Raw genomic sequence first — 25,207 nt, forward strand, 5'->3', positions numbered from 1 at the left:
AAGGGTTATGGGGAGAAGGCAGGAGATGGGGCTGAGAGGGAAACGGATCAGCCATATTGAAATAGCAGAACAGTTTGGATGGGCCAAATGGCCTAATTCTGCTCCTATAAGATTTAGATGGATGAAAGACTTAGGACAAAGGAGCATTTTTAAGAACCATCTTCAAGGAGAGAGAGGCAGGATGGACTGGGGAACCAATTCCAGATGTTACAACCTTGCAAGCTGAAGCCACAGCTGCCAGATGTTCAGTGACTTAATTTAGTGAAGAAACCAGAAATTGGGATTTACTGACTGCCCATCGAATTCAGATTCAGATTTATTTATCACATGTACTTTGACACATACAGTGAAATGTGCCTCTTGTGTCCCTTGTAAAATGCACCCATTTAGAATGGAGAAGAGGATGATTTTTTTTTAGCCAGATGGTGGTGAATCTGTGGAATTCATTGCCACAGTCGGCTGTGGAGGCCAAGTCACTGGGTATATTTAAAGTGGAGGTTGATAGGTTCTTTATTAGTCAGGAGGTCAGAAGTTACGGGGAGAAGGCAGGAGATTAGGATGGAGAGGGATAATAAATCAGCCATAATGGAATGGCACATGCTTGATGGGCTGAATGGCTTAATTCTGCTCTTGTGTTTTATGAACTTATTTGCATTAGCAACCAACAAACCCAAGGATATGCTGGGGGCGTTCCTGTTGCGTGAGGAGTTGGCTTATTTGCCAGTCGAAAGCCACCTCTGCAATGCCAGTCATTGATTGGCCTTTTCAAAGGATGTGGCCACTCTTTCCCATTGGCTGGCTTGCACCAATTTCCAGTTCTGGGCGCCTCGGGTGCATAAGAACAGCACGTGAGGGAGGCTAGGTTTCTTTTGTTTCTAATTTCAGGTCTACACATGACTTTGATCGGGTGGTGGGGGAGGGGGTGTTGCTATGCAGGTGCTACATCTTGCCCAAAGATAACCTGCAGGCTAGTAGAGGGAAGGCGTGCCCTACACCTCCTTTGGTAAAGATGTATCTCCACCCTGCCACTCGTATTTATTGAGTATGCCTACAAGGAAATGAATTTCAGGGTTGTATATGGTCACACACACGCACATATATATACTCTGATAATAAATTCACTTTGACCTTTGAACTTTGAACTAGGAACAGAATTCTGACTGTCTGTACCTCATAATTTTATAAGTCTGTAACATCGAACACCATTGCAAAGGTAAGGAGAAGCAGATCCCTCACACTGTCATTGATGAGGTACTTATTCTTTTAACAGTGAAAAGAAAAATTAGATTTATGCGCCATGGTAGTGTAGCAGTTAGTGCAGCATTATTACAGCTCGGGCGTTCAGGGGTTTAATTCCAGCGCCATTTTCTAAGGAGTCTCCCTATGTCCTCCCAGTGGAATGCGTGGATTTCCTCCGGGTGCTCTGGTTTCCTCCTCTAGTCCAAAGACGAACCAGGTAGGTTAATGAGCTATTGCAAATCGTCCTGTGATTAGGTTAGGGCTAGTAGGGGTTTGTGGGGGCACCATGGCTCAAAGGGGCAGAAGAGAATCTTCCGCGCTGTATTGCTAAATAAATAAATGAATAAGAATTCCTGGGTAATTTTAACCAGCTGGTACATGCTTTAGAGAGATGAACATAGAACAGTACAGGCCCTTCGGCCCACAATATTGTGCCGTCCTTCTAACCTACACCAAGATCAATCTCATCTCCCCCCCCCCACATAACACTCCACTTTTCTATCACCCATGTTCAAAATCCTCTTTTTTCCTATCATCCATGTGCTTATCTCAGAGTCTCTTAAATGTCTCTAATGTATCTGCCTCTCCCAGCACCCTTGGCAGGGCGTTTCACACCCGCCCAACCACTCTCCGTGTTAAAAAAAACTTACTGTGTCTGACATCCCCCCTATACTTTCCTCCAATCACCTTAACATTACGCCCCCACCCCTGGTTTTAGCCACATTTATCATGGAGTAATGAAAATGTCAGGAATAGTCAGGGGATTGAGCTGACAAGAGATATATATTGAAAATAAAATTTAAGAGCTGCTACCGGTAGGAGACAAGAAAAAGGCTCCATCAACAAAAAAAAAGTAAACGTGGCTGCTTTGGCAGTGGGGAAAGGTTTCTGTTACGGAAAAAGGAAATGGGACCTACTTTAAATGAATGCTTTTCTGTTGGGAATGTTTATTTACAGCGGAGGCCACAGAGAGAGGAAGAAAAGCCGCCTAAATCGCCTCGCCTGTTGCTCGGTGCCCCGGGGAGTTCCTGGAACACAGGGCCGGCGATCGAGACAAAGACTAGGGAACGTCAACCGCGAAAGAGTGGGACGGGAGGAGAGAGAGAAGAGTGGAAGGGAGGGAATGTGTGTGAGAGAGAGAGAGTGGGGAAAGGGAGGGAGAGGGGAAAAGTGAGAGGGGGGAGAGAAGGGAGAAAGGAGGACGAGAGAAGGAAGAGAGTCTGGCGGAGAGGGAGAGTGTATAAGAGGGAGGAAGGAGGGAGAGAGACAGAGAGGGAGGCAGGGAGGGAGAAAGAGAGAGTGTGTGAGAGGAAGGGAGGGAGAAAGAAAGAGAGAGTGTATGAGACGGAGGAAGGAAGAGAGAGTGTGTGAGAGAGAGAGAGAGGAAGAAAGAGAGAGTGTGTGAGAGACAGAGAGGGAGGAAGGGAGGGAGAAAGAGAGAGAGTGTGTGAGAGACAGGGAGGGAGAAAGAAAGAGAGAGTGTGTGAGAGACAGAGACAGAGAGGGAGGAAGGGAGGAGAGATTCGCTACAATGAAGCAGGAAATCCAATCCACGTTGAATGTCTTGTGAAAAGGCGAAGCCAGTTTAAGGGGAGTGGCGACGGTTCCTCTGACCGGGGAGGGGTGGGAGGAAGGCGCTGGGGCTGGGAGCGGACCTGTCGGCTGGGGGGACGCCTCAGTTTACCCCGCCCGCGTTGGCCGGGCTGCCGGCGATTGTGACGCGGGGACTCGGGCTGAGACAGGTGAGTGAGCGGACAGGTTGCAGAGACAGGGCGGTGTGTTTTCACCAGCGCCTCGCCTGCCACAGGGAAGATCCCTCTAACACGGTCTGCAGCTTCCTATTTTTGTATTAGACTAGTAACTTCTAAGCCCGAAGCTTTTTAAATTTCTGACCGGGAGACTGGGAAACTTTGTGGAATTCCTAGTGGGAGACAGAAGCATTAAATACTTATGGGACACAGAGATTTAACCTTAGATGTCATTACTTATGCACCATGGGATCTGGCGAAAATTGGGAATTTTATATTAATTCGTATCGTTTTTTTTAAGGAAAGGGAATTATTTTGTGGGTTGTGTCCGTTTTTAAATTTTCTGAGAGATCTTTTCGGAAGTTGGATTTTTATACTACTGCAATTTATTTATTTTTGAAGGATTATTTTATGGTTTGGGCCCCACCTTTCTTTTTAATTTCTGGGAAATTGTTTAAAAAAAGTTGGGTTTTTAAGCTAATTCCGAATTTTTTATGGTGGTTTGGGGCATCGTTTCTTTCATTTCTGGGAGAGATCTTCCTGATGGAAGTCGGATTTTTATACAATTCAGATTTTATTTTAATTTTTAAGGGAATTACTTTGTGGTTTGAGATTCAGTTATTTTTAATTTCTGATAGATTTCTTTCTGAAGGAAATTGGATTTTTTATTCTAATTCAAAATTTTCATTTTTAAGGATATTATTTTGTAGTCTTAACTCCAATTATTTTGGTATCTGTGAGATTCCTTTCTGAAGGATGTCAGATTATTATATTAATTCAGATTTTTAATTTTTAGGGAGGATTATTTTGCGATTTGAGTCCCAGTTTCTGTCAGGGAATGTAGAGAAGACTTGATATAAAGTAGAGCAGTGGCGACAATTCAGTGGTGAACAATAACTTTAATAATAGACCTCAAATAACAAGACACCTGGGGCCACAGAACAACAGAGAACAGAAATTAAACACAACAAGGTCAACTTCAGACCGGGAGGGTGAAAGCTGGGAGCAACTGGCCAGCTGGTTCAATGAGTGAACGAGGACTGTGGATGAGAACTGGGGTTAAATAAGAGGCAGGTGAGTGAATGAGGACTGTGGATGAGAACTGGGGTTAAATAAGCTGCAGGTGAGTGAACGAGGACTGTGGATGAGAACTGGGGTTAAATAAGCTGCAGGTGAGTGAACGAGGACTGTGGATGAGAACTGGGGTTAAATAGGCTGCAGGTGAGTGAACAAGGACTGTGGATGAGAACTGGGGTTAAATAGGCTGCAGGTGAGTGAACGAGGACTGTGGCTGTGAACTGGGTTTAAATAGGCTGCAGGTGAGTGAACGAGGACTGTGGATGAGAACTGGGGTTAAATAGGCTGCAGGTGAGTGAACGAGGACTGTGGATGAGAACTGGGGTTAAATAGGCTGCAGGTGAGTGAACAAGGACTGTGGATGAGAACTGGGGTTAAATAGGCTGCAGGTGAGTGAACGAGGACTGTGGCTGTGAACTGGGTTTAAATAGGCTGCAGGTGAGTGAACGAGGACTGTGGATGAGAACTGGGGTTAAATAGGCTGCAGGTGAGTGAATGAGGACTGTGGATGAGAACTGGGGTTAAATAGGCTGCAGGTGAGTGAACGAGGACTGTGGATGAGAACTGGGGTTAAATAAGCTGCAGGTGAGTGAATGAGGACTGTGGATGAGAACTGGGTTTTAATAGGCTGCAGGTGAGTGAACGAGGACTGTGGCTGAGAACTGGGGTTAAATAAACTGCAGGCAATGTGTTTGGAATGAGTGGCAGGTAAATCCTATTAGCTGAGTGAAGACTGAGGGGTGTCAGTGGGATCAGCTCTGACAGTTTCTTTCATTTCTGGAAGAGATCTTTAGAAGGAAGATACTTTTAGAAGAGGTGACATTTAAACCAGTAACAAAGAATCTCTCTCTTGTTCTTTAGTTGTGTTTGGAGGTTCCCCTGAGTGACGATGGCCAGAGTGGATCTAAGTCACTTCTTGGACATTGTCTACGGCGGGGTGGACCCCAATATCACGGGCAACGGCGGGCCGGAGTGCACTGCTTTCCTCTCGGTCAGGCAGCGAGTGCTAGAATCAGTCATTATGGTGGCCGTGTCCTTGCTTCAGATCGTGGTGGCCTATGAGAAGATTGGAGACGGATTCCGGGAGCATTGGAACCTCAGTGGCTCATCGCAGGAACATCATGAGACGCTGGGCAGGAACATTCTGCAGGCCGCCCTGTGTTTGACCTTTGGCTTAGAAATTGGGTTCAAGTGTGCGTCGAAAACCCTCATTTATTTACTAAACCCTTGCCACGTGGTCACAGCCCTCCAGGTGAGTTCAACTATTCCTCCTTCTTATCATGCCTAACTTTTAAAGTGGATGAGATTGGACAAGGCGCGGTTAGTAGGTGTGGGTGGCATGGTGGTGTAGTGGTTAGAGTAATGCTTTATGGTGCCAGTGACCCGGGTTCAATTAACTCCGCTGTTTGTAAGGATCACCGACATGGGTTTCCTCTGGGTGTTCTGACATTCCTAAAGAAGGGTGTCTATTTAGACAGAGATTGGGAGAAATTCCTTGAGCCAGAGAGTGGTGAATCTGTGGAGGAGATTTCATATATTTAAAGCGGAGACTGATAGGTTCTTGATTTGTTAGGGCATCAGAGGTTACTGGGGAGAAGGCAGGAGAATGGGGTTGAGAGGGATAATAAATGAAGGAATGGTGGAACATGCTTGATGGGCTGAATGGCCTAATTCTGCTCCTATGTCATATGGTGTTGGGGTTAGTGAGTTGTGGGTGTGCTGTGTTGTCACCGGAAGCATGGTGACACTTGCAGGCTGCCCCTAGCACATCCTCGGACCGCGTTGGTTGTTGACGCAAATGGCACATTTCAAGCTAAATCAAGTCACTTTTTATTGTCATTTCAACCATAACTACTGGTACAGTACACAGTAAAAACAAGACAATGTTTTTCAGGACCTTGGTCCTACATGAAACAATACAAAAACTACACTGAACTATGTAAAACAACACAAAAACTACACTAGACTACAGACTAACCCAGGACTGCATCATCATCATCATCATCAGGTGCCGGGCCCAGTTTGAGCTTTGACTGCCATGGCCCACACACTCCTGTTTCGGGTCAAGTGGATCAATTCATTGGTATTCATTTCCAGTTCTCTGGCTGCTGTCTCCATCATCATTTGTCTTTGTCTTCCTCTTGCTTTCTTCCCTTCAATCTTTCCCATAATTACCGTGCACTCTAACTCCTCTTTCCTAATCACATGTCCAGTGAAGTTACATTGCCTTTTCATGATCTCATACATTATTTCTCTTTTTGTGTTTGCTCTGTTCATGACATCCTCGTTAGATATTCGTTTCGTCCATGATATTCTTTGCATCCTCCTCAAAAACCACATCTCTGCTGCTTCAATTCGTTTCCTCATGTTACTAGATATTGTCCAACATTCTGAGCCATATAACATAACTGCATAAATGTAACATTTCAGTACTGTGAGGTGGGTTGTCATGCCTAGTTTAGTATTGGTCAGTACACTGTTCATTCTCGTAAAAGTGTCTTTTGCCATCCCTATTCTTCTGATGTCCATATTGCACCTGCCATCTGATGTCACCCAGCTTCCTAAGTAGCAAAAGTTCCGTACTTGTTTTATGTCTTCCCCATTTATTCTCAGCCTGCAGATAGGATTCTCCTTCTTTTTGGATATCACCACACATTCTGTCTTTTTGCAATAGATAGATAGACCCATTTTTGCATTTTCTTCAACAACTATATCAGTTAAGTTTTGTAGTTCTTCCTCCACACTTGCAATTAACACAGTGTCATCTGCATATCTGAAATTATTGATGTTTTCACCGCCAACTTTGATTCCCAAGATGTCTCTTATTTTTTGTAATATTGTTTCACTGTACACATTAAATAAATCAGGGGAGAAAACACACCCTTGTCTAACGCCTCTCTTGATTTTCATAAACTGACTCACTTCTCCATCTATTCTTACAGCCGCAGTTTGTTCCCAGTACACATTTCTGATTAGGCGGAAGTCTTTTAAATCTAGATCTAAAGGTTTCTGTAATATTTCAAATACCTTATTGTGCTTCACTTTATCAAATGCTTTTGTGTAGTCGATAAAACAAACGAACAAATCTTTTTACATTTGAATAGCTCGTTCTGATAGTATCCTTAACATCAATATTGTGTTTCTTGTACCTTTGTCTTTCACAAAACCACATTGTTCTTTGCCTATTTCAGCTTGTATCTTACTTTTAGCTCTTGTCATCAAAATTCTTAGAAGTATCTTAGTGATATGACTCATTAAACTTATGGTCCTATGTAATTCACATTCTATTGCTCCAGGTTTCTTAGGAAGAGTGATAAATACTGACTTTTTCATCGCTTCTGGTATTATTCCAGGACTGCATAAAGTGCACAAAACAGTGCAGGCATTACAATAAATAATAAACAAGACAATAAGCACAGTAGAGGGCAGTAGGTTGGTGTCAGTCCAGGCTCTGGGTATTGAGGAGTCTGATGGCTTGGGGGAAGAAACTGTTACATAGTCTGGTCATGAGAGCCCAAATGCTTCGGTGCCTTTTGCCAGATGGCAGGAGGGAGAAGAGTTTGTATGAGGGGTGCGTGGGGTCCTTCATAATGCTGTTTACTTTATGGATGCAGTGTGTGCTGTAAATGTCTGTAATGGTGGGAAGAGAGATCCCGGTGATCTTCTCAGCTGACCTCACTATCCGCTGCAGGGTCTTGCGATCCAAGACGGTGCAATTTCCGAACCAGGCAGTGATGCAGCTGCTCAGGATGCTCTCGATACAACCTCTGTAGAATGTGGTGAGGATGGGGGGTGGGAGATGGACTTTTCTCAGCCTTCGCAGAAAGTAGAGACGCTGCTGGGCTTTCTTTGCTATGGAGCTGGTGTTGAGGGGACCAGGTGAGATTCTCCGCCAGGTGAACACCAAGAAATTTGGTGCTCTTAACGATCTCTACGGAGGAGTTGTCGATGTTCAGCGGGGAGTGGTCGCTCCGTGTCCTCTTGAAGTCAACAACCGTCTCTTTTGTTTACATTCAGAGAGATTTCACTATACAATACATATAACAGCTAATCTAATCAAATTATTCTAAAATAGGTGATATGATAGTTTGTGAAGAAAGATTTTATTGAGTTCCTTAAGGTTGTCATAGCTGGGAGTGGTAGTGAAGGTAAGCTTCCAACTACCTATTTGGTGCTCCCAATGGCAGTGTCTCAAACAGCCTCTGACAACCAAGGCCAGCTCCTGGCCTTCATGTGTGGCTTAGTGATTAAGCCCAGCAGAACTGTTTCTACTGACGGGAGAAGGGGCAAAGGCAGGTTACTGGTGCCTTAGAACCAGTCACCTCGGGCAGATGGGACTCGTCAGCCATGGTTGGCAGCTCATCGAGGTGAAGGAAAACTCTGATCTCAAATCTCCGTTGCCTTGTGGCTATATCCACTCATGAGGAAGGCTTTGGGAGTAAATTCCGAGGAAAAATCCAGAGCTGGAGTCCCTAAGGCAGGCTTACATTGTGTAAGAGGCTGACTGGCGGCTCCCGCAATGCTGCTGGTACCAAACCGTATCGATCTATGCTGTTCCTTTGGAGAGGGGGAGCCTACTGCACGGGCAACAGCTTGCTCTCCGTATTGTACTGCCCTGACTCATGTATCACGTAGGCAGCTAGGGCGCAACATCCATTAGTCGATCCCGACCAAGAGAGGGCCTCATGAAGAAGGTTTTAGGAAAAGTGAACGCAGCGGCTAACGCAACGCTGTTACCGTTGGAGTTCCGAGTTCAATTCTGGTGTCCAGTGCAAGGAGTCGGTAATTTCCTCCCGTTTAAGCATGAGTTTCCTCTGGGTGTTCTGGTTTCCTCCCACAGTCCAAAGGTATTCTGGTTAGTAAGTCAACTGGCATTGTAAATTGTCCTGTGCTTTGGCTGGGGTTAAATTGCTGCTTTGCTGGGTTGTGCAGCTGGTTGGGCCTGTTCCATGCTTACTTCTAAATGAATACATAATGAAATTGCAGAGGGAATCTTGATCAGCTGGATAAAAAGTCACCAGAGCCTCAAACAAACTTCTATAGGTGCACTGTGGAGAGTTTCCTAACTGGTTGCATCATGGCCTGGTGGAGGGAGGAGAAGATGGCGGCGCGACACAGCGCGCGCGGCCTCTCCGGTAAATGATATCGGTATTTGTTAAGTAGGATGCCGTGCACAATCCTGATTTGATGGAGACGGACGTGAGAAGCACGGAGGAACATCTGGAGAAATTTCTGAAATGCCTGTTTCGCTGCCGCTGCTACTGTGTGATCGAGAATCTCCGGAGGGGAAGGCCCCAAATCCTCGGCTTTGCCTGTTGCCGGGGCCGGGGTCGAAGCGCTCAGCAGAGGTGGTGCTCAGTGCTTGGTGTCGGAGGGCTGGTTGGAGGCTCGAAGTTTTCAGACGGACTCAGAGTCGGCTGTGGTCGGGTGCTTCCAGGGTGCTGCATCGGCAAGTTTGCGGCACTGGAGGTTCATGGCAGGGAGAGTTTTTCTTCCTTCTACCGTCTGCGCGAGATGGTGGGACTTTCGAGAGACTTTGAGACTTTTTTTAACCGTGCCCATGGTCTGTTCTTTATCAAATTACGGTATTGCTTTGCACGGTTGTAAATATATGTTATAATTATGTGGTTTTTGTCAATTTTTTAGTCTTGGTCTGCCCTGTGTTTCTGTGATATCATACTGGAGGAACATTGTATCATTTCTTAATGCATGCATTACTAAATGACAATAAATGAGGACTGCGTGTCCTCATAATCTAATCTAATCTAAAAACCAATGCCCCGATGAGCTAACCACCGTACCACTGTGCTGCCCTTGGCCAAACGCAGACATATGGGAGGAGCTTTGATGGGAATCTTGGTCAGTATGGATCAGATGGGCCAAAGGGCCTGTTTCTACGCTCTGTGTATCACAGAGATTAGTGTTGGGAGCCTTGCTGCTCTAAATTAAATCAGTTTATTTTTATTCATTTATTTTAAAAATTTATTTAGAGATACAGCACAGAACAGGCCTTTCCAGATCCGATGCATCACAAATAGCACAAAAGATAAAGAACACTGTAATAAAATACACAATAAATATAAATACATGAGATAGCTTATATATATACACACACATACATACAGAGGTTGATTGTATGTCCGTAAAGGCACAGGAGTGTCTACGTAAGGGGACTGACAGAAAATTATAAAGTAGTGGTGAAGATAGTGGCTGGAGGTGTTGATCAGCCTTACTGCTGGGGGGTGAAGTACCTGTTTATGAGTCTGGTGGTCCTGGTGTGGGTGCTACGTAGCCTCCTCCCTGGTGGGAGTGGGACAAACGGCCCGTGAAGTGGGTGTGTGGGATCCTTCATGATGTTACTGGCCCTTTTCCAGCACCTTTCTGTATCTGTCCTTGACGGTGGTCAGGCTGGTGCTGGTAATGCAATGGGCAGTTTTGACTCCCCGTTGTGGGGTCTTCCCGGCCGCCACAGTGCAGTTTCCAAACTAGGCAGTGACGTAGCTGGATGTTCCAACTGTCCATAAGTTATAACCCTGCAAAGAGAGAAACGCATCTGCTTTTAGTTTTTTTCCCTCCCGAGTAAAGTGACATGCAAACAGAAAGTTCTAACTAACAGGATAATTCTTTTAAAAATATTTTACTTGCATTTTAAACATTCAGTTTCAAATTCAACCTTTGATCTGATCAACCATTCAAGTTATCCCCCACCCCCTCTATCTATTACTTTGGTTACTGCACTGTAAACACTTTAAACCACTTTCTTCTAATGGCATTTGCATTGTAAGTGCTTACAGGCATTTGTGTATTTTGTGCACACTTTATTTCATATCTGTACTTGTAACTTATTTTTATAGAATTCTTTAATCTGCATGAAGGTTGGATGTTGTTACTCTGTTGCATGTCACACCCTGACCAGCACACCACAGCTATTTCCTAATCCACGTAAATGTATCTGGTGAATAAAGCTGATCCTTGATCTTTGATGGCGAGGAGACTGGTTTACAATGACAGAACGGTATTATGAGCTGATATGGTGAGCAGAAAGGAGACAGATAGAATTGCAGACATCCCACCCTGCAAAAACTCATTTCAGGGAGGTAGCACCATCAATTTGCGGGAGACTTCTGGGAGAGGTGGGATGTCTGCAATAGAGTAGCTCCTTAGCAGCTAGCCAGCTAGTTTAAATAACGTTAGCTATGCTAATGAACGAATGACACCTGTTAAACTCACCTCAACATGTCTTTTACAGTCTTAACCCACCATGGGCAATAGAAAAGTCACTGTTGCAAACAGTGCAGCGAGCAACACTGTCATTATTTTGGACCCCTATTAGGCAGGGGTACACTTTAGTGTAGTCTGGGGTGATGTACGTTTTATATTTTTTTTGGAACACTCTGCCATGGCGCACTCGCATGCCCTCAAGTGCTCTCTCCCTTGCTCTCCCTCTCTCTCTCTCTCTCTCTCTCTCTCTCTCTCGTGGTCGCTGTCACGCTGTCTCTTGCTTTTCTCTCGCTCGCTCTCAAAAAAATTGATTTCCGTGATATTGTATATAATTTGCAGGCATCAGGGAGCCACTATTAATATGCGGGAGACTCCCAGAAGTTCCGGGAGAGGTGGGATGTCTGGAATTGAATCCCGAAAAATATGAGCTGACATATGCTGCAAAGCTCGGGTACATTGAATGAACTGAGGAGATTAGAAAGTACTTGGACCAAGGGGGTTCACGCTATTGGATCTCTAAAAGCAGTGCTACAAATAACTCCACCATGGACAGTCCCAACCCCGGCTGTGAAAGGAGAAGGGTTGGGCATTGGGTTAGCCTGTAAAAATCCAGAGCCACGGAAATGCCAACAGAAGCTCCATAGATCTCAGCCCTAGGTGAGGAATGATCTTTGCCCAGAAGGGACATGCCGGGAGACTGAAGCCTAGGGCTGATTGACCTTTGGCCTGTGAAAGAGGACTCGGGTGAGTTGCTGTCTGCCCCAGCAGGGGTGAAGGGCTTAAGAAGAAGAAGAAAAACTAGTAGGGATAGATACACAAGAGATTCTGCAGATGCTGGAAATCCAGAGCAAAACACACAAAGTACTGGAGGAACTCAGCAGGACAGGCAGCAGTCAATGGTTTGGGCCGAGACCATCTGGACTGAAAAGGAAGGGGGCAGAAGCCAGAATAAGAAGGTGGGGAGAAGGAAAGGAGTACAAGCTGGGTGAATGAGACCCCTCATCCTATTTACCTGCACTGTACACTACATGGACTTCGAATTCTATTTTATTAACTTATTTGTGGTCATATTTTGTTTTATGTGCTGTGTGTGATATGTGTTTTGTGGTTGCACTATGGTCCGGAGGAAAGTAGTTTCATTTGGTTGAATATATGTACAGTCAGATGACAATAAAGTTGAATTTGAAGATTGGAAAGAAACTTTTTGCACAGAATCAGGTTTATTATCACCGACGTGATGTGCAATTCATTAACTTAGCAGCAGCAGTTCAATGCAATACATAATCTAGCAGAGAGAGAAACTAATACATAAAATAAAAATAATAATAAATGAACAAGTAAATCAATTACATATATTGAATAGATTTTAAAAAATGTGCAAAAACAAAAATACTGTATATTTTTTTAAAAAGTGAGGTAGTGTCCAAAGATTCAATATCCATTTAGGAATCGGATGGCAGAGGGGAAGAAGCTGTTCCTGAACCGCTGAGTTTGTGCCTTCAGGCTTCTGTACCTCCTACCTGATGGTAACAGTGAGAAAAGGGCATGTCCTGGGTGCTGGAGGTCCTTAATAATGGACGCTGCTTTTCTGAGACACTGCTCTCTGAAGATGTCCTGGGTCCTTTGTAGGCTAGTACCCAAGATGGAGCTGACTAGATTTACAACCTTCTGCAGCTTCTTTTGGTCCTGTGCAGTAGCCCCTCCATACCAGACAGTGATGCAGCCTGTCAGAATGCTCTCCATGGTACAACTATAGAAGTTTTTGAGTGTATTTGTTGACATGCCAAATCTCTTCAAACTCCCAATAAAGTATAGCCGCTGTCTTGCCTTCTTTATAACTACATCGATATGTTGGGACCAGGTTAGATCCTCAGAGATCTTGACACCCAGGGACTTGAAGCTGCTCACTCTTTAGTCTTCTGATCCCTCTATGAGGATTGGTAAGTGTTCCTTCGTCTTACCCTTCCTGAAGTGCACAACCAACTCTTCCGTCTTACTGACGTTGAGTGACAGGTTGTTGCTGCAACACCATTCCACTAGTTGGCATATCTCACTCCTGTACGCCCTCTCGTCACCACCTGAGATTCTACCAACAATAGTTGTATCATCAACAAATTTATAGATTTGAACTATGTCTAGCCACACAGTCATGTGTATACAGAGAGTAGAGCAGTGGGCTAAGCACACACCCCTGAGGTGCACCAGTGTTGATCGTCAGCGAGGAGGATATGTTATCACCAATCCGCATAGGTTGTGGTCTTCTGGTTAGGAAGCCGAGGATCCAATTACAGAGGGAGGTACAGAGGCCCAGGTTCTGCAACTCCTCCATCAGAATTGTGGGTTTGATGGTATTAAATGCTGAGTTATAGTGGATGAACAGCATCCTGACCTAGGTGTTTGTGTTGTCCAGGTGGTCTAAAGCCATGTGGAGAGCCATTGAGATTGCATCTGCTGTTGACCTATTGTGACGATAGGCAAGTTGCAATGGGTCCAGGTCTTTGCTGAGGCAGGAATTCAGTCTAGAGATAACCAACCTCTCAAAGCATTTCATCGCTGTCGATGTGCGTGCTACCGGGCGATAGTCATTAAGGCAGCTCACATTATTCTTCTTCGGCACTGGTATAATTTTTGCCTTTTTTGAAGCAAGTGGGAGCTTCCGCCCGTAGCAGTGAGATGTTGAAAATGTCCTTGAATACTCCCGCTAGTTGGTTGGCACAGGTTTCCACTGGGACATTCTGCCTTGCGAGGGTTCACTCTCTAAAGACAGCCTAACATCGGCCTCTGAGACGGAGATCATAGGGTCATCAGGTGCAGCAGGGATCTTCACAGCTGTAGTTTTATTCTCCCTTTCAAAGCGTGCTATTTAATGATTTACTAATTGCTTTGCATATCACATCTTCAGTCAAATTGAATATGCAATTTTAGGCAAATTATGACAAAGTTGAAACTGGTGCTATGGGACTTCATCACATCAAGTCTGTGTTTTCGACTTCAGTCCCAGAGATGGGACAAATGAAATTGAAGACAATGCAATCATCAACACTAATTCGTGCATTTAATCTTACGTTGGACTTAAAGATAATTTTGGCAGCTGAAGGTACTTTGCCCCAAGGAACTTTTGCAATGATGTCTTGGCCCTGTAATGATGTCCTTGAGAAGATTTTAAACCAGCTGCTGGTTAATATTTTACAATAATATTTAAAATTGAAAGCAAGTCATTATCAGCTAGCATCCAATGTTGTTATTTGAACATGTGATAGAGTAATTATTAACAATGGATCCCAAAGTTGTACAATGCGTACAAATTGCACAGAACATTTTTAGTTTGATTTTCATTGTGCCATAGGCACTCTGCCCAACCATGTCCATGCCAATAGAGCCATAGAGCACGACAATGCAGAAACAGGCCCTTCAGCCAATTATTAGTACATGCTAATTTTGCCTAGTCCCACCTACCTGCACCTGGACCATATTCCTCCATACCCTTCCCGTCCACGTACCTATACAAATTTCTCTTAAGCATTGAAATCGAGCTTGCATCCACCCTCTGAGTGAAGGAATTTCCCCTTATGATCCCTTTTAACGTTTCACCTTTCATCCTTAACCCATGGCGTGTAGTTCTAGTCTCGCCCAACCTGAGTGGAAAAAGCCTACTTGCATTTGCCCCATCTATACCCCTCATAATTTCGTACGCCTCTATCAATCTCCCCTCATTCTCCTTCGCTGTAGGGAATGAAGTCTGAGCCTATTCAATCTTTCCCTATAACTCAGGTCCCCAAGTCCCAGCAACACCCTTGTAAATTTTGTCTGTACTCTTTCAATCTTATTAATATATTTCCTTTAGCTAGGTGGCTAGAACTGCACACAATGCTCCAGATTTGGCCTCACCAACATCTTTATACAACTTCAACATAACATCCAAATTCCTGCACTCAGTACTTTGATTTAGATTAGATTATGAGGACACACAGTCCTCTTTTATTGTCATTTAGTAATGCATGCATTAAGAAATGATACAATGTTCCTCCAGAATGATATCACAGAAACATAAGACAAACCAAGACTAAAAAGAACTGACAAAAACCACATAATTATAACATATAGTTACAACAGTGCAAAGCAATACTGTAATTTGATAAAGAACAGACCATGGGCACGGTAAAAAAAAGTCTCAAAGTCTCTCGAAAGTCCCATCATCTCATGCAGACGGTAGAAGGGAGAAACTCTCCCTGCCATGAGCTTCCAGCGCCGCAAACTTGCTGATGCATCATCCTGGAAGCACCCGACCACAGCTGAGTCCGTCCGAAAACTTTGAGCCTCCGACCAGCCCTCCAACACTGAGCACCGAGCACCATCTCTGCTGAGTGCTTTGACCCCAGCCCTGGCAACAGGCAATAGGCAAAGCTGAGGATTCGGGGCCTTCCCCTCCGGAGATTCTCGATCACACAGTAGCAGCGACAGCGAAGCGGGCATTTTAGAAGTTTCTCCAGATGTTCCTCCGTGCTTCTCACGTCTGTCTCCATCAAAATCAGGATTGTGCACGGCCCCTACTTACAAATACGATATCATTTCGGAGCGGCCGCGCGCACTGCGTCGTGCCGCCATCTTCTCCTCCCCTCCCTGTGGAAAGTACTTTATGAAGTCCAATGTGCTAAGAACACTCTTTATGACCCAAATCTACCTGTGAAGCCACTTACAAGGAATTATGGACCTGTATTCCCAGATCCCTCTGCTTTTCTGTAAAAGGTATGTATGATACAAAGTCCTAATTATATAGAGAGCATGGAAACAGGCCCTTTTAGTCTATACTGAACTATTATTCTGCCTAGTCCTATTGACCCACACCCAGACCATAGCCCTCCCTATCCCTCCCACACATGTACTATGCAAAAGTCTTAGGCATTCTAGATTTTTTATATAAATTATTTTATATATATTTTTTATCTTCTGCATTGGTGTGTCTGTAGCAAAGAGCAAATTTTAGATTTTCAGACATTCATTTCCCAAAAAATTAAACGCTACAGAGAAATTTTTGTATTTCATCAAAGTAACATATTAAGTAATAGACCACTTTTCAAATAAAAGCTTGATTACTTCGTAGGTATGTAGCCCAGTGCATGATCAAACAAAGATAACAAACTGGTGCTAATGATCAATGACATAATGAGATGAATGAATTAAACTGATTGACTGAAACAGAAACGTTAACGGGTGTAGAAGGGATCAAACTAGGTGAAGGACAACCAGACTAAAAGGTGAGGCTGTGGCAGATGTGACAGTTTAACCTTCAAATCATCAATTCTTACACCACAGCAAGACTGAGCATAGCAACAAGACACAAGGTTGTCATCCTGTATCAGCAATGCCTCTCCCAAGCAGAAATTTTGCAGCAGACAGGAGCTTCGAGATATGGTGTCCAAGGTCTTCTGAAGAAGCACAAAGAAACAAGACAAGGTTGGGGACCAGAAACGCAGTGGTCATCTATGGAAACTGAGTGTAGCAGATGAGAGACACATCAACTTTTTAGATGTCACATCTAAATCAGAAGTCCAGCACTGCTATCAGCTCTGAACTCTCAGAAACCACTAGAAGCCAAGTACAGCCCTCTACAGTTCAGAGAAGTCTTCTCAGAAGTGGTCTTCATGGAAGAGCCATTCCTCCGAAGTGGAAGCAAAGCCAAGAGACTCACTTACACACAAAGACACGATGACTGCGGTGGTCGGCAGTGGCAGCTGGTGCTCTGGAGTGAAGAGTCAACATTTGAAATTTTTTTCTCAAACAGGAAGCAGTTTGTCCACAGAAGAGCTGGAGAGCGCTACACGGCTGAGTATCTGCAGCCAACATTGAAGCATGGTGGAGGTTCCCTGCAGGTTTGGGGCTGCATATCTGCAAACGGAGTTAGTGATCTGGTCAAAGTTATAGAATCCTCAATGCTGAAAAGCACAAGCAGATTCTCATCCATTTCACAGTAACAACAGGAGGGCGTCTGATCAGCCACAACTTCGTTCTGCAGCAGGACAGTGACCTCAAACACACAGCCAAGGTCATATAGAACTACCTTCAGTGTAAAGAAGAACAAGGAGTTCTGCATCAGACGGTATGGCCTCCACAGAGCCCTGATCCCAACGTCATCGAGGCTGTCTGGGATTACCTGGAGAGACAGAAGCAAGTGAGACAGACAAAGTCTGTAGAAGAACTGTGGCAAGTTCTCCAAGATGCTTGGAACAACCTACCAACTGACCTTAAACACGAAAGATTCTGGAAATCCAAAGCAACGCACAAAATTCTGGAGGAACTCAGCAGGTCAGGCAGCTTCTATGGAGAGGAATAAGCAGTTGATGTTTCGGGCTAAGACCCTTCGTCAGGACTGTGTTCTCATGACCATTGCAGTCAAACCTGCAACTACCACATTTTCTGGCAGCTCGTCCCACACTTGCACCGTTCTCTAACTAGCATATAGAACATCGACCAGTACAGCACAGGAACAGGCCCTTCGGCCCACAATGTCATGCTGAACCAATTAAATTCGTAATCAAATGGCCAACTGAACTAATCCCTTTTGCCGACACAATGTCCATATCCTTCCATTTTCCTCACATTCAGGTGCCTATCTGAACGTCTCTTAATAGTCCCTGATGTATCTGTGTCCACCATCACCCTAGTCAGCATGTTCCAGGCACCCATCACTTTATTTGTAAAAAAACTTACCCCTCATATCTTTAAAATTACCCCCTCTCACCTTAAATGCATGCTCTTTGGTATTAGACATTTCCACCATGGGGAAAAAAATACTGTCTGTCTTCTCTATCTGTGCCTCTCATAATCTTATGAACCTCTCTCAGATCTCCCCTCAGACTCTGCCACTCCAGAGAAAACAATCACAGTTTGTTCAATCTCTCATTATAGCACATGTCCTCTGATCCAGGCAGCATCCTGGTAAACCTCTTCTGCATCCTCTCCAAAGCCTCAACATCCTTCCTATAATGGGGAGACCAGAATTGTATTGAATAATGCTGGAGGAACTCAGCAAGTCAGGCAGCATCTTATTTGAGCTTCTTGTTCTGATTTGTCCCCCTTCCTTTCCACTCCAGTTGTAGGGTCTGCACCCAAACGTCAACTGCCCATTTCCCTCCTTAGATGCTGCCTGACCTGCTGAGTTCCTCCAGCATTTTGTGTATGTTGCCTTGGATTTCCAGTATTTTCAGATTTTCTCCTCTTTGTAATATCTGCAGAATCTCTTTGTTTATTTTCTGCATTGATATTGTTTTACCTTGTTCTAGCCCTGGGAGAAAAACTGTTTGCTTCATCTTAAACCTCTGCTGTCAGGATTTCAGAGTCAGAATCAGGTTTAATGCCACCGGCCACTGGAGCTCCTGTCCCTCCTTTCTGGTGGTAGCAATGAGAAGAGGGCATGAGCTGGGTGATGTCGTGATTTAGACCCCTCTGCTATGTGGAAAGGATTTCCTGCTCTCCACTCTATATTTATCCCTCATAATTTTACTCACCTCAATAGGATTGTCCTTTCATTCTCTAACACTCCAATTCTGCGTCTGCTTGAGCCCATCACCACCACTGGGGCATAGGCCTCCAACAGCCGCTCGCCAGAGTCCTCTGTCCTGGGCCAAGGTTTAATCCGCCCTGTGGCTTCCGTTTTCATCATGACTTCATACGTCTTAGAACATAGAACATAGAACAGTACAGTACAGTACAGGCCCTTTGGCCCACAATATTGTGCCGACCCTTAAACCCTGCCTCCCATATAAGCCCCCACCTTAAATTCCTCCATATACCTGTCTTGTAGTCTCTTAAATTTCACTAGTGTATCTGCCTCCACCACTGACTCAGGCAGTGCATTCCACGCACCAACCACTCTCTGAGTAAAAAACCTTCCTCTAATATCCCCCTTGAACTTCTCACCCCTTACCTTAAAGCCATGTCCTCTTGTATTGAGCAGTGGTGCCATGGGGAAGAGGCATTGGCTGTCCACTCTATCTATTCCTCTTATTATCTTGTACACCTCTATCATGTCTCCTCTCATCCTCCTTCTCTCCAAAGCGTAAAGCCCTAGCTCCCTTAATCTCTGATCATAATGCATACTTTCTAAACCAGGCAGCATCCTGGTAAATCTCCTCTGTACCCTTTCCAATGCTTCCACATCCTTCCTATAGTGAGGCGACCAGAACTGGACACAGTACTCCAAGTGTGGCCTAACCAAAGTTTTATAGAGCTGCATCATTAGGATTACAAATACCTGGGGATACGAATTGACAATAAACTGGACTGGTCAAAGAACACTGAGGCTGTCTACAAGAAGGGTCAGAGCCGTCTCTATTTCCTGAGGAGACTGAGGTCCTTTAACATCTGCCGGATGATGCTGAGGATGTTCTACGAGTCTGTGATGGCCAGTGCTATCACGTTTGCTGTTGTGTGCTGGGGCAGCAGGCTGAGGGTAGCAGACACCAACAGAATCAACAAGCTCATTCGTAAGGCCAGTGATGTTGTGGGGATGGAACTGGACTCTCTCACAGTGGTGTCTGAAAAGAGGATGCTGTCTAAGTTGCATGCCATCTTGGACAATGTCTCCCATCCACTATATAATGTACTGGGTGGACACAGGAGTACATTCAGCCAGAGACTCATTCCACCGAGATGCAACACAGAGTGTCATAGGAAGTCATTCCTGCCTGTGGCCATCAAACTTTACAACTCCTCCCTTGGAGGGTCAGACACCCTGAGCCAATAGGCTGGTCCTGGACTTATTTCATAATTTACTGGCATAATTTAGATATTACTAATTAACTATTTATGGTTCTATTACTATTTATTATTTATGGTGCAACTGTAACGAAAACCAATTTCCCCCGGGATCAATAAAGTATGACTATGACTATCATTACCCTGCGACTCTTAAACGCTATCCCTCGACTTATGAAAGCTAACACCCCATAAGCTTTCTTAACTACCCTATCCACCTGTGAGGCAACTTTCAGGGATCTGTGGACATGTACCCCCAGATTCCTCTGCTCCTCCACACTACCAGGTATCCTGCCTCATCTAGGCAAAGACCCTTCCTCTCCCAGGGATGAGGGTTTTGGAGCTTCTGTTGGTGTTTCTGTCGCTCTGGGTTTTTACAGGATGGGGTTGCTGCCCCATGTACAACCTTCCCCCTCTCACAGCCGGATTTGGAACCATCCATGGTGGAGTTTATACGCTCTGATGGTTTTATTTATTGATTGATTGAGGTACAACTCGCCATAGGGCCTTCTGGCACTTCAAACCCCCCCACCACCCCCCACTGCCCCGATTTAACCCTAGTTTAATGTCGGGACAGTTTACAATGACTAATTAATCTACCAACCGATATGTCTTTGGACTGTGGGAGGAAACCAGAGCACCAGTGGAAACCCACGTGGTCACGGGGAGAATGTACAGACGGTGGTAGGAATTGAACCTGGGTTACTGGTACTGTAAAGCAAGCTAACCACTACACTACCGTGCCAACCTGTTTCCCTTAGTGGGATGGGGCTGAAGATACTGTATATAAAAGACAAACGAGGTGAGCCTGTATGTTTTTCCATCACTGAGGACACTATTGGACCAAGTGACAGGATAAAGGTGTACACAATAACAAAATGGACAGCCACAGAGTTTATCCCAGGGCAGAAATAGCTAATACAAGGAGACACAATTTTAAGGTGATTGAAAGAAAGTATAGGGAGGATGTCAGAGGTAGGTTATTTTAAACAGAGTGTGATAGGTGTGTGGAATGCCCTGACAAGGGTGGAGATAGTGGAAGATACACGGGTGACAGAGATGAGGGAAAATTTCTTTAGCCAGAAGGTGGTGAATCTGTGGAATTTATTGTTGCAGATGGCTGTGGAGGCCAAGTCGTTGGATATATTTAAGAGGGAGGTTCTTGCTTAGTCAGGGCGCCAAAGGTTACAGGGAGAAGACAGGAGAATGGGGCTGAGTGGGATAATAAATCAGCCATGATGGAATGACGGAGCAGACTCAATGGGCCGATTGGCCTCTCTAAGTGTCTCTTAAATAAGACTATAAGACATTCTGCTCCTTTATCTTATAGTCTTAGTTAAGATACTGTTTATTTTTAGACGGCTCCCTTATGTCTTTTGAACAATTATCTAACAAATATAACTTACCAAGAATACATTTTTTTAGATATCTCCAAGTTAGAAATTTCCTAAGTACTATACTCTTCCTTTCCGACGTTACCTCCTACATATATTTTAGATACTATAATTAACCTTATCCCATGTCAGAAAGGTGTAACGGCTATTATTTATAATACTATCATGAAACTTAGGAAAGCTCCATTCGATAAGATTAGGCCAGATTGGGAAAAGGAATCAGGCTTTATTATCTCGGCGGATGACTGGGCGCATATTTTACAACTAGTCAATACTTCCTCTATCTGTTCCAGACATTCCCTAATTCAATTTAAAGTTGTTCATAGAGCACTTATGTCTAAAGATAAATTAGCTCGTTTTTATTCTCATATTAACCCTCTTTGTGACAGATGTGATGGGGAGATAGCTTCCTTAACTCATATGTTTTGGTCCTGTCCCACTTTGGAAACTTTTTGGAAAGACATTTTTAATATTATTTCAAAGGTATTGAATATAGATATAGATATCTCTCCTCATCCTATTACTGCTATCTTCGGATTACCTAAAATTTCCAGTAATCTTTCCCCTTCAGCCCGTAGAATGATTGCATTTCTTACTTTAATGGCAAAAAGATGTATCTTACAACATTGGAAGGAGATTAATGCCCCAACTAAGTTCTTTTGGTTTTCTCAGAAGATACTATGTTTAAATTTGGAGAAAATCAGAAGTAATCTTTATGATACTTCAGTTAAATTTGAACAGACCTGGAGATCTTTTATTCAACATTTTCATTTAATGTAATTTTTTTTTCTCTTTGCCCATATTTACATTCCCTTCTTGCTTTTTAACTGTTTTTAATGGAGGTCGGGTTTGAGGACATGATTGTTTTAAGTTGTTTAAGTCTACTTGATACCTAGTTAGCCCATTGCTTTGCTTTTTAGATTAGTTGCACGGTGGGTTTTTTGGGGTTTTTTCCTCTCTTTATTGATATGTATGGAAAATTAGTATACTATTGTATTACCTTGTTATTTTATATCTAATCTGCACTGTTTGTACTAATATTTTTTGCGTATTAATATCTCTTGTAAATTTATATTGCAACAGTATATTAGTGTCTATATGGTTTACCTTTTGTGTACTAATTCAATAAAAAGATTAAAAAAAAGACTCAGATAGGTAGATGGATGAAAGCGAAATGGAGGGTTATGTAAGAGGGGAGGGTTAGATTGATCTTGGGGTAGGTTGTGGGCTGAAGGGCCTGTAGTGTCCTGTTATGTCCTATGTTCAGTTAATTTGTAGATGTTATGTCCTATGTTCAGTTAATTTTTTAGATGAACCTGCCATTTAACTGTTTGCAAACTTTGAGAATCTGATTTTGCAGGTGTTAAAGACCTGATTTTAATTTAAACTGCTTTGGATTTGGCATTCTCTTGGTTATACTGCTTCCTTGGGCAGAGCATACTCTTTGGGCCGAATGGTCTCACTGCTCCTTTGTCTTATGGTCTTATAAGAAATGTGGCTGGTTAACGATATGAAGTGGAAATACCTGTTGTTATTCTTCTGTCTGTAGCCCAGGAGACTAAGATATTTTAAGAGTCAGTTCCTGAAGGGAGCCATTCGGAATTTTTACCTTAGCACATATCCATAGCTTCATCCCTTTAATAAAATAAATCTACCACTGTCTGAGATATCTGTGCCTCCCACCACCCGCACCCCCCGCCCCAAGAGTCTGGCCTCTTATTTAAGAAAAGATGTGCTGGCATTGGAGAGTGTCCAGAGGAGATTCACAAAAATGATAATGGGAATGAAAGGGTTAATGTATGAGGAACGTTTGACGGCTCTGAGCCTGTATTCACTGGAGTTTAGAAGAATGAAGGGGGATCTCATCGAAACCTATTGAATAATTAAAGGCCTTCATAGAGTGGATGTGGAGAGGATGTTTCCTATAGTCGGGGAGTCTAGGACCAGAGGGCACAGCCTCAGAATACAAGGACGATCATTTAGAGCAGAGATGAGGCGGAATTTCTTAAGCCAGAGGGTGGTGAATCTGTGGAATTCATTGCGACAGATTGCTGTGGTGGCCAAGTTGTTGGGTATATTTAAAGCAGAGGTTGATAGATTCTTAATTAGTCAGGCATCAAAGGTTACAGGGAGAAGGCAGGAGAATGGGGTTGAGAGGGATAGTAAATCAGCCATAATGGAATGGCAGAGCAGACTCGATATATTTCCTATATCTAAAGGTTTTATGACCCCTTATTGGCTTTCCTTTAATGGCGCCATTGCCAGCATTAACTGTCTCTGAATTTCCCACCTGAAAACCTCTCAAAGTTGCTCAATTAAAACTTACCTCCAGCCAAGCCGTTGATCACCTATCATTGTTGAGGGTTACAATGGGACATTGACAGGATGCCAAGCCAGGCTACAAAGCAGAAGATAGAGTCGAACCTGGAAACGTGTGAAGTGATTCACGTTGGAAGGTCGAATTTGAAGGCAGAATACAGGGTTCATTAGCAGTGTGGAGGAAGAGAGGGATCTTGAGGTCCACATCTGTAGATCCCTCAAAGTTGCCACAGAAGTTAATAGAGTTGTTAAGAAGGTGTCTGGTGTGTTGTCCTTTACTAGTCGGGGATTGACTTCAAGACCCGTGAGGTAATATTGTAGCTCTATAAAACCCTGGTTGGACCACACTTGGAATATTGTCGCAACACACATCAAAGTTGCTGGTGAACACAGCAGGCCAGGCAGCATCTCTAGGAAGAGGTACAGTCGACGTTTCGGGCTGAGTCCCTTTGTCAGGACTAACTGAAGGAAGTTTGGAATATTGTGTTCGGTTCTGGTTGCCTCATTATAAGAAGGATGTGGAGGCTTTAGAGATGTGGAGGAGATTCACCAGGATGCTGCCTGGGTTAGGGAGCATGTCTTGTGAGGATAGGTTGAGCGAGCTAGGGCTTTTCTCTTTGGAGTGAGGAGGATGAGAGGTGACTTGAAGATGATGACAGGCATATATTGAGTTTATAGCCAGAGACTTTTTCTCATGGCAACCAGAACTGAACTTGCTGGTAATGGAGCCATTAAAGAAGAGCCAATAATTTCCTCATGGTGGATATGGCAAATATGAGGGTGCGTAACTTTATGATGAAGTGCGTTGTGGTTGGTGTAACAGTTTACAACTCCTTTGGCCTCGGTTCAATTCCCACCGCAGTCTGTAAGGAGTTTGAACGTTCTTCCTGCGACTGTGTGGGTTTCATTGGGGTGCTGCGGTTTCCTCCCGCATTCCAAAGACGTACAGGTTTGGGTCAGTCGGGTTAGTAAATTGTGAACTTGCTACGTTGGTGCCAGAAGTGTGGCCACGCTTGTACTGCGCTTGAACTCGGACTGTGCTGGCCGTTGATACAAATGACGCATTTCACTGCACGTATCAATATTTCAATGTATCGACGGGCATGTGACAAATAAATAAAGCAATCTAATCTAAGCTGACTGAACAAACCTTCCAGAGGCCTGAACTAGTATCTTCATCATATGAATGAGTGAAATGAACTCAAGCCACTTTATTGCAGGCAAACAAAAACTGGGGGACAACTTTGTCCAGCACTTCTGCTCCATCCACCAAAACTGGAACTGCCCAGTGGCCAAACACGTCAATTCTGATTCCCATTCCCATTCCCGTTCCAAAAGGCCAGCCCATGGCCTGCTCTTGTGCCAAGACGAGGCCACCCTCAGAGTGGAGAAGCAACAGCTTAGATTTCATCTGGGAATCCTCAAGCCTAATGGCATAAATATCAGAATCAGAAT

At 44.1% G+C, this 25,207-nt stretch overlaps 1 protein-coding gene across 5 annotated transcripts in view; it reads left to right on the forward strand.

The window, feature by feature from the left end:
* Positions 1-2,033: 2,033 nt before the first annotated feature.
* LOC134349799 (transmembrane protein 164-like) overlaps positions 2,034-25,207 on the forward strand; it is a 66,560-nt gene continuing 43,386 nt past the window's right edge. For 2 of the 5 annotated variants that reach the window (XM_063054679.1, XM_063054683.1), the window contains exons 1-2: positions 2,859-2,981; positions 4,926-5,316. In XM_063054679.1, the coding sequence (XP_062910749.1) occupies positions 4,954-5,316 (363 nt within the window). In that variant the 5' untranslated portion in view covers positions 2,859-2,981; positions 4,926-4,953. The other 3 variants (XM_063054681.1, XM_063054680.1, XM_063054682.1) reach the window with 3 other exon arrangements.

The sequence above is a fragment of the Mobula hypostoma genome, chromosome 7 (genome assembly GCF_963921235.1).
Source record: "Mobula hypostoma chromosome 7, sMobHyp1.1, whole genome shotgun sequence".
Taxonomy (NCBI): Eukaryota; Metazoa; Chordata; class Chondrichthyes; order Myliobatiformes; family Myliobatidae; genus Mobula; species Mobula hypostoma.